Raw genomic sequence first — 10,873 nt, 5'->3', positions numbered from 1 at the left:
AAAAAAAACATACTGCAAATAATTGTTTGTAAAATAAAGAATAAATGAAAAAATTAAGAGATCTAGATTAAAATAGAAAAAAAGATCTTTGTTCCTCGTTGTAAAATTTTCAAATTGCTTTTCTATAAAAAATTCTAAAATTATAGATATGCACCAATGCTCATCTGAAGGTGCTATTCACTGGAGACGTAAAGAAATCGAAATAAGTCCGCGGTAACATCAAACCGCAAAAATTTATTGCTAATTACTTTTCTATTGCCGAGCTATTCGACTACGAATATCATTTTCTCATGGATTTATCGCCATTATTTTTACTCTCCCTGGTGAGTACCTGGCTAAATATATGCAGATATATTTGAATATCGCGATATGATATGAAAAATGCGATTTATGACTACTAATTGCCACGAAATCTGTCATCAATCTGGTTCTTCGAGATAAGAGACAATAATAAGACTTTGATATACCTACATATAAGAGATTTATAATTAAATAATTGAATATTATACGTTATATTTCATTATTAGATTTTAATAACAAAAATTTATATAGATCAAAATTTAAAATGCTAAACAAAATATAGCAGTATACCTTCCTTTAATATTTCTTTTTTTACATTATAAATTATTACGAATTATAATGTGAGATAATATTTTAATTCTAATAATAATTTTTATCTCTCTTCTACTTTTATAAAAAATATAAAAATAAAACCGATTATATTTTAGTCATAATGAAGATTCAGTTTCGAAGATTTCACAATTATAATTACGACCAAGACAGTAATTATACGAACAAAAGTAATTCCGCAAGATCGGCTTAATACTCTGCTCGATCGCTAACTTCGCAACTTCGCTGATTTGCGAAATGCCGTAATTAATCGGCGCGGGCGTTTCGAATTACAGCGAAACAATATATTCGGCTACAATTATAATTCCGTTGTTGCATTTTCCTAATAACAATATTATTCGTACGTAATGATGATTTACGCATGACACGACGCACAGATAATTACTATTTTGGTGCTTCGTAAGTGCATAAATTGAGTAATATTGGAAATTAGTCTTACAAGAAAACATAGTTTTTATTTATATAAAAATATGTTATTGTGCTTGATTATAGAATTTGATTTTATTACGCTGAAAAATGTGGCAATAATAATATTCTTTAATTTTTCTGGTTCTCGCGATTTTAAAAGACTATACTATCAAAACTCAGCTATCAAGATCGTTTGATTTCGTCCGCTCGCAGAAATTCAGGTACGTATCGCATTGACAGACCAATCACAGGATCGAAGTTCCGCGAAGTCCAGGAAATCATGCTTGTCAACTGCGCGTACGTCGACGCCCGATGCAATTTCCGTACAATCAAACGGCAAACACGGGATTCGTTATACGTTGCTAGCTCCGTCGCAGCCGTACCCTTGTAATTCCATATGCAAATTCTATGCTGCGAGCTCGAGCACGCCGTGCACCAAGAGATCGAATCAATATTGTATCAGGAAGGTCGGATGCTACGTCCAGCAGCCGAATAACTCAGGGCTTTACATATACTGCGACGTGGTCGCAGCGTGCGGTGCGCCGAGAAATATACCGAAAAGTAACATTTCATGTTATAAGCAAAAATTTCAAGTTGTCGTGACAAATGATCTCTCGAGTAAAATTAAACTTTACTTTATCACATCGGTGCAGTGTAGAGACTAATATATTGCTAGCAAAATCCATTAGTCTTTTACCTTACTTTGCCGCGTAATGTTCATTACGCATTCATTGTACGTTTATCATTTAAACGAACTATTAACTGAATAATCTCAAATGCGATATGAGGAGATTTATATGAGAGACGCAAACTCTCTGCGGATGATCCCTTGCAAATTGATGCATCGCTTTTTCGATAAAACGAAGCGATTTTTCTTATATAAAAAAAATTGTTATACGTACAATTTATCAAAAATATTATGTTATATATCAGAAATAGTATTCGCAAGATAAATCAACTCGTGGAATATAGAACAAGATATTTGAGATTGATATAGATAGATAATAGTAAGCAACATAGGAGTAGCTAAAACACTGGCGACGAGAGGCTTCCGGATTTCCGTGTATATCTAAATATACAACCACGATCTGGACAACTGCGGAATCTGGTCATCCATCTACGTTAGTCGAAATACGAGCCGTGTGAACGTTATGAATTATGTTATTTGATATGACAACGCGATAGGTTAAAGGTCAAATTAGACTGACATTTCAAAATTACGCGCTAGAACCGAAAGCACGACCATTTTTTTGCGCCTGTGCAATAAACGTTTTAGCATTTTACGTAGATAGCGGAAATCACGCTGCAAAACTGCGGGAAATGGCTTCTGCAAAAAAAAAAGAGTCGCTCCGTTGGGGCGCCATTGTTAAAAGTTAAAATACCAAAAGGAACGCGATATGCGAAATTCGTTCGTGTAAAATACGAAATGCTACACTTGTATGGGAAACAGTTGGACAGTTTAAACTTTATGGCGGACAAGCTATATGTACATACATGGTAGAGTTTTTTTCAGGACGGTTATTCAATCTTTTCACGCGCGCACACACGAAGCCCCTTGGATCCTAGATTAAGGGAGGTAGACTGCCGGCGTTTAGCAATATCGCACAGCGCCGTAAGTGAACAAATATTCGTGCGCGATGACGAACTTTATTGCACCGAGATGCGCGCGGCGCGGGATTTTTTGCCAGTCAATGCGATTCGCGAGGGAGTTGATAAACAGTCGTTGCTCGCGACCTACGTTACGAACCCATTTTTTGCGCCCATTTAACCTGTCGCGCACACACGGCGATGCATAAAGTCGCCCAGCGTATTTATCTCTCGGTTATGCTTTACAATTTATTTTATTTTTTCCGATTATCTTGCCCTTCTTCCTGAATCCATTTCGCAAAAGTTGTTCCTTCGTTAAATGAGGATAATTGCAATGCGGGTGATTATTTTTCCGTTGATACAATCTGCTGATCAAACTAAGAATGAATATTAACGTTTTGTATCTCATATATTGTAAAATCCTGCATGTACGTTAATAAACAATCAGGTGTTAACGCACGTACAGCACAGTAACTCGCTTTCTTTTAAATACGATTATGTATGCGCGTATATAACCCTGTTCTCAAACTTGGTTAAAAAATTACGCTTCTGCTGCGAGACTAACAAGCGCGATAACAGAACTCAATTAACCTTCTGTGCTCGCTGTATTTACCAGCGTCGTAGAAAAAACTCATTGCTAAAAGTCCGTGCTCTTATAATGTACGCTTCTCAAGCTTATTTCGCAATCGATATCTTTTCTCAAGATTTCTCATTAAAATAAACTTTAGTTTTACTCACGTGAAGTAATTACTTCATTAAACTTTTGCAATTTTTTTACTTCTTTGACGCACACATTACATACATTTCTCGAGCTTATCATAACTCTTCACTTATGTATATATATATATATATATTTTTTTTTTTACGACAATATATGCTTTTCTATCGCGTGTATTCTCTATTTAACTATATCGATAGATAAAAATTAATATCCGTGCAATACTATCCTATCAGCTCGAAGCTTTCAACTTTAATAAAATTATTGATATAATGGCAACATTAATACTGAAAGCAACTTTTGCTAGAATTTTAAATTAATATAATTAGATTTCTATTAAAAAAACAACGTAAGAAAGCGTGAGTCTAGAAAAGAGATCGATCCGTGTAGGCAATATATAATACACTTAGCGAAGTGTATTCATTTCTGACGTGCGGACGACAGAAACGTGGGCAGAGAGAACGGAAAATCGCCACCCCAATCAATAGCCCGTGATGAACGGTGCAACGGCTATTGGCACAGCTCTGATGGCATATAGACGCTCGATCGGACCCTATGAATTATTCAATGTTAGCCAAGTGGACCTTGGTGTATTTACCTCTAAAACCGAGTCGGGCCCCATACTATCCAGAACACTCACTTGATCTCGTTCCTTGACCCCCAGGCCGATACCAAATGCCACAACTCGATCGCGACGCCCTATTGACCCTGAGTAAGTCAATCCGCACGCATGACTTAACGCCACCGGCGTTACTGCCCGATAGCATCGCGCGAGGCAAACAAGAACTCGCTCGCTCTACGGGATGTATTGCAAAAGTTTGCCTTGGGGAAGTTTGCCGCAGCATATTGTAATTATAATGCGTGAAATTACGTAATAACTTTCCCGCCTTGTTTGCATAGCAAATATTGTCAACGACATTATAAATCGTTCAAACATTTGCTACTCTAGCAGGCTGATAAAAAATTGCAATAAAGATTCCATTATTTTGTCGAAAATATATAGGGAAAACGCGCACGCGCGTTTCAACTGGAATAATAAGTAATGTCATTTGATTGTTTAATAAGTAATAACTAATCTCTTTGGAATAATAATAACGCTACATTCTTTGCATAAGATTACAGATAATAAATGTTGCATTAAATTAATAGATAATAAGCTTCTCTTATCGAATAAAATTAAGAGATGACTGTAACATGTATTTTTACATTATTTTTCTCAAATTTTAATTTTAATTTGCGATACAAGAGATGTACAAAAATGCAGCTAATGCTAATTATTGCGTTAACATATACAAATAAATTGAAGCATTATTATTGTTTGTCACTGTATCATAACTCATTAAAATGATTCTGTCAAGTTAGTATACTTTATGTGTATATTATCACATTTCCTTATTAATTGGTGCACCCAGTACTTTACAATGCACGAGACTGTAATAAACACTTAATCTTATTTGTTGTTAGTAACAAGATCGATTTAATAAAAGGACAATTATTCGCATTGTAAATATTCTTATTTAAAGGTAATTTTTGCAAAACAAATTTAAGAAAAAGGTCAAGTGACAAATCTGGTAATGATCTATAATAATTATTAATTAATTCCTAAATAAAAACGAAAACAGGCACGACGCTTAGTGACTAAAACTATTTTTGATTAGGTCTCGAGAGTCGAGTAGAGGACGATCGCTTTTATTTGCAAATATTTACGCGATACGTACGTGGCGCATCCCTCTCGGCTAATTTAATTAGCTCGAGCCGTTCGTTACGGCCGATATCGAATTCTCGATGATACAGGGAAAGAAAAAATGTCGATAGTAATCGCAGTCGCATTCGCGCATGTAATCCGTTTCGTCAATTATCACTGATAAATTGTGTTCGGAACGCATTATCGGTGCGTTCATTATATGGTCGCCTGCGCATATAAATATGGAACGTGCAATATGCATCGTACGAGAGAGAGAAAAAGAGAGAGAGAGCGTGGGGAGGGAGGAGGGAAAGAGGAAGGGAGAATACGAAGAACTAGAAATCGTAATGATACTGACGATATATTCGCTAGGATGCGAGCCGTTTCGGGGTGCGTATTATCTGTTTCAATCTTGCACAATATGAGCTTTTATTCGATTTTTTAAATTATAGTTTGTTATCTTCAAAATATTGCAAGATTAAATCTTTGATCAAACTTTACAATTTAAATAATCTTTTAAAGAAACGTAATCGTTAATCGCATCTTATGGACGATTAATTAGTAAGTCAATTAAGCTTTGCAATAATACACTCAATATTTTATTATCTTTTTGATGGACGTTGTTAAATGGTATTGGTGACATATTTTTTTATAAATATTAAAACGTGTATTTTTTCAAAAATGCTTTAAATATCGTTATCAATTCGATAAAAATTGATTTGATATTTTCCAAATTCGAATTTTTTAAATATTCAGAAGAAGAAAGACATTAATATACGTAAAGTAATTAATATATTCGGCGCGCCAGATGCGCTCCTACTATATTTTAATCATTCCTGTCTAAATTTCTCCTACCTTTTAATCCCATGCATTCGCAACATTTCGTATTCTACGCGTTTATCCAAGTTCGTAACAAAATGCCCACATTTACGAGAACTTCGAAGATCATTATTAATTATACAAGAAAACAGCTCCGCTGTCGGCGTGACAGTTGCCGATCTAGAATTTCATATTAATTAATACAACAGACGGCGCAGAATGCTCTCATGCGCGTTATTATTAATTTCAGTGCGCGTCGACTTGCTCGTCGCAAACTGTTTCCGCATTATAACTTCGCTCGATGTTGGATTCACGAGAGAAGCGCGCATTATTTTATGATGTACTTAAACATTATGGACTACATCAACAATAATGTACTCTGTATTAAAATGAATACATAATTATTATATATGTATATTTTTTAGAAAGTTGATAATACAAACAATCAGGTTAAAAGTAATTGCTTCAGATTTTAAAACAAGTTAAACTGATGCTATTAACGTAATGGTAATTAATCGCTGACGGAAATGTAACGTGCTTTAATTATATTTATAACTTGATTACGTGTATGGTTCACACAAGCTAAATATCAACTGTATATTCATAAAATATTAATATGTACATAATAATATAATATTATTTATTAGCGCAGCCACAAAATTGCTATACTCAATATAAATTATATTTGTGCTAAAAAAATATTTCGAAGAGTAACAATCTTTCTTTATCTTGCATCTTCCACCCGGTCGTTCATTCTGCTCCTTACCAATGTGTCGAGCCGCGTTATAAATTTTAAGGAGCTTAATTCCGCGTAATTACCAAAGTTTCTGGGTTGCCTCGCGAGGAATAACTGCGGGGCGATAGAGAGGAGTGAGGGGGAAAGAAGGAAGAAAGAACGAAGACGAAGAGGGCCCTTGGAAACTTTTTAAAACCGAGCTCTTTAAAACATGCCGACATTTTTCGATCGGTCGTTATTTACTTTTACACGACCCCCGCGGCACAGCGGTGGCTCACAAGAGAGTTAGAGGGAAAACGGGCGGCCGCTACAAAATCGACGACATTTTGATTTATGAAGCGAAGAGATGGAAATCCCACGCCGGGACACGAGACACTGAGGGGGAGGGTTGCGTCCTGCGAGACTCCCAGACGCCTTTATCCAGCGGCGCCAATTTTTTCGATCTGCATCTCGATCATCATTGTACGCGTCACTCGCTTGTAAGAGAACACTCGCGAGAGTGCTTTCTCATGAGATTTATGACGTCCCGATGCTGCGGAAAAATGGAGACCGAAAATGCGAAAAAGGGAATCGATCGTTTCGAGTATAGTGCGAGTCTACATTTCCCTGGCACCGGCTACACGAGCTGCACGCTATTTTTAAAACTGAATCCGCTTTTGCATTTCGATTATATATAGCATCGAGATAAAATTAAAAACGATTAAAAAAAAAAAAAAAAACGATTTGTTAATTAATTCAATTTGTACCTCAAATTACTCAGAATGCTGTTGGTTTTTTGCAATTTGACCGTGAAAGTTTAATTTTAATGTCGGTTATCCGTTGCGATTTTAATTCCATTGGGTCAAGTTCGCCGCAACGTCGACCGTAATTCTTACCGCAGTTATTCTGCTACTGACGAGTGATCGAAGCTCCTCCGGTAAGGACCCTCAGCGTTGGCGGTGCAAGGGGTTGACGCGCTATTTCAGGAAGCCATAGTGATTACGCTTCGGTCGCCAATGAGAGCTTATCTCGGCGGCGAAGGCGGGCGGCGGCGGCGGCTTCTAAAGGAGACGCCTGTGTACCACGTATACCTTTAGTAGCCACCGCTAACAGCCCTTTCACCCCCTTGACCCGTCCCTTGGCTAAACTTACGCCAGGCTCGGAGTAAGTTATTACATCGTGAAAATAAGGGGAAAATTGGAAAGCGGTTTAGCCGTGAAAACGATGTCAATTACCGCCGGTGTCGGCGATACCGGTCTGGAGCAGGGAAATGGTGTCTCGCGGCTTGTACCTCCCGCGCAAGGAAACCGCTTTTACGACACCGGCATGTACAAAAGATGGATGCGATCAAGGCACGGCTATGACAGAAAATTTCTCGACGATAATTTTCCAACGATGTTACCGGGCAAAATTGTAATTACCAGGCAGAGACGAAGATAAGGGGAGAAATTAATTTATTGCGTTAGAGCGGAAGCGACGGAATGCAATCTGATGAGACATAACGAGGAGAGTAATTCGTTGTACCCCGGTTGGCGGAAATTTGTACCGTTGCCTTTCGGAGGTGAGTGATAGCCGTCATGATGCGGTGATAAAGTTTGAGGGTTGGACGTGAATAGACGATGGAGGGTTTGTGCTTATCGAGTTAGTACCGCAAAATTTTTGACGTCGCAATCTCGTTTCTTAAATCTTCTCGCGCTTGAATACGGGTGTATGTGTGTATAAAACTATTATAATATCCCCTAACTTGATATAAATCTCAAATTTAGTTGACATAATAAGAAAATTATTTTATAATTTCGTTCATTATTATTCACGTTGATATACGCGAAAAACAATCCTGACATGTTTTTTAAATGATTGAAACACTAATTTGATAATATACTTTCTCTATTTTGGGTGCATAGATATCGTCAGCAAAGTCCTTAATTCGCCAAGTTATATTTGCATTTTACTTCTTGTAATCACGACTATCAATAATGTACAATGGCGTCAAGTCGTGGCCATTTATATTTCGGAGCCTCGCGCAGTCATAACGGAGCGTGTTTACGCGGACTAATAAATTTCGCGAGTTACCGAAACTCCCTTCGAACTTTATGATAAAGCGTCGACGTCACCTACCGGTGGGTGTACATGGAGTTCTTGCCGCCTCGACGAGGTCTTCGCGACTTCCGGGCGGCGCCTCCAGCATTGTCGCGCTGCCGGAAAATTTCTTTACGCACAGCAGGCTTAACGCTGAAAAAAAAAACCACAAGTAGTGCATTACACATACAACTTTTAATTTTAAATTAAATAAATCTACTTGTAATTATGTTCTAAGTAGCAAGTTTATTTCTCTGTGCAACATAGCAAACTTTTAAAAACTGTAAATTACATTCGTTTATATTGATGACTTAATACATACTTTAGCTTTTCTCATATAAGATGATTATGTATTAAGCTTACAATTAGATAAATATATAATGTCGTTTATCTCTTTCTATTATTTGACGAGACAAAATTGCAAAGTAAATTTGATCGGACTAAAGTGACTTTTGAATTAGGGATGTTAATCGCGAAAAGAGTTCGCGAGTAAACTTGAAAGAATTAAATGACCTCGTCGATATAACGCGGTATAATTAGGGCACAATGCTGCAGAGGTTGCTTAGCATTTTCAAGCGATGTACTCCGCTCAGCATTCGATAGCTCTTTCCTAGGAAATTGGAGACGCCACCATACATATTTATAGGCAGAGTCCTTTGGGAATTTGGCAAGCTATTGGAGTAGTGCTCTAATCATCTCAGGATAAAAAAAGGATCAAAAGTGCCTGATATAGCTTTCAGTGTGCGCACATTCTGTGATAAAATTACTTTGTAATATTAAAAAAAATATATTTAATCAATATAGATCAACCATTTTATTTTGTGAAAAAAATCGTGTGTCATAAGATCTCTTTGCGAATGCACGGGATGGCATTAATGTTTTCTCGATAGTATTGCTTTTTATTTTTTATTTAATTCCATAGAGTTCGAAGATTTTTCTACTATCGCAACACTGCTAACAAAAACAATACACATGCCATTTTATCGGATATAGAATGTCAGTATTTGCAATCTACTTCCTTCAATAAATAAATACCTATGTATAAAAACTTTATTCTACTTATATTTTCAAGAGTTTTTACTAAACAATTAAATATTTTATTTTCTCGATAAAAAGTCACAACTGTATGAATTTTTTCTGAAAACTGAAATATCTCTTTCTAAGTTAAAGTTTAAAATATTAACAATGTATCAGAATTTGTTCAAATTTTTAGCAAGAAATATTTGTAAAAACATTTTTATTTGTTGATATGGAAGTTCACAAGAAGCGAAATTTATCAAAACTTGAAAAATTAAAGTTTCGATGAACAGTCGAGTTATCGCCGCTTTTTCTATTCTTTATCCGTCATCTGGCTCACCATGTGATAGGTACGTGAGATGAAAGTCGAATACTTATACAACGTCGCACATATTCAAGAAGATTGAGGTCGTACAAAATTTTATTTATTAGAGCTCATTTATTCTTCATCACTTCTCAGCAATTCTTCGCGTGCAATGGCCGTCGATCAAAAATGCGATTTTTCTATTAGAGAAACAAAAATGCAATCCACGTTATTCGAAACTAGGTCGAAACAAGAATTGAGAACGCATATACCCAGTAAACTACCAGCGCGATTTATAAAGTACATACAATAGCATTGTTAAATTTATAGACAGAATAATCCGCTTTCATAAAAAAAATTAAAACTTTTATTACATTTACAAGTAATTAATTTTACATTTATAACTTTGTATTATTGTTTAAAATATAATAAATAACAACGTCTAAAAGATATTTGATTTGCGAAATAAATATGTATAATTGTGAGAGAATTTTAGAGAAAAAATAACTCGAGGTTTAAATTCGGCAATAGTTCCTATATAATCCGCGGATCACCACGTTATGCGTAACATGGATATTTCGCAAATTCTAAACTGACTTCTAACCACATCGATTCAAATGATTATATAAATAAAATTACAGCCCGAACTAATTTATTGACTTACCCCGCTTCACGTCCCGCCACGTGTTCGTAATTTCGCCGAATCTGCCCAGTCCGTTTGGTGTCCGTCCATATATTCCTCTCACATCGTTCAGATGTTCGGTTTTTCTCGAACCTGCAACAATAAATAACAACTGTTAATTCTTGTTAATAAGGTTCTACCTTCTATTGTTTGTATAATATTTGAATTAAAAGTTTATAAGATATTTGTTAATTAACTCGGAAGAGATATTTTCCCTCAAATAAAACAGC

At 36.0% G+C, this 10,873-nt stretch overlaps 1 protein-coding gene across 1 annotated transcript in view; it reads right to left on the bottom strand.

The window, feature by feature from the left end:
• LOC112461135 overlaps window positions 1-10,873 on the bottom strand; it is a 130,472-nt gene that overhangs the window by 23,884 nt on the left and 95,715 nt on the right. The window contains exons 3-4 of the mRNA XM_025026262.1: window positions 10,626-10,736; window positions 8,680-8,793 (exon numbers count right to left, since the gene is read on the bottom strand). Of these exons, the coding sequence (XP_024882030.1) occupies window positions 8,680-8,749 (70 nt within the window). The 5' untranslated portion in view covers window positions 8,750-8,793; window positions 10,626-10,736. The remainder of the gene's footprint in view (window positions 1-8,679; window positions 8,794-10,625; window positions 10,737-10,873) is intronic.

This window comes from Temnothorax curvispinosus, unplaced genomic scaffold (assembly GCF_003070985.1).
Source record: "Temnothorax curvispinosus isolate PA1 unplaced genomic scaffold, ASM307098v1 QBEX01011098.1, whole genome shotgun sequence".
NCBI lineage: Eukaryota > Metazoa > Arthropoda > Insecta > Hymenoptera > Formicidae > Temnothorax > Temnothorax curvispinosus.
Note: the sequence above shows the minus strand (reverse complement) of the source record. Positions and strands in the feature narration are given on the sequence as shown.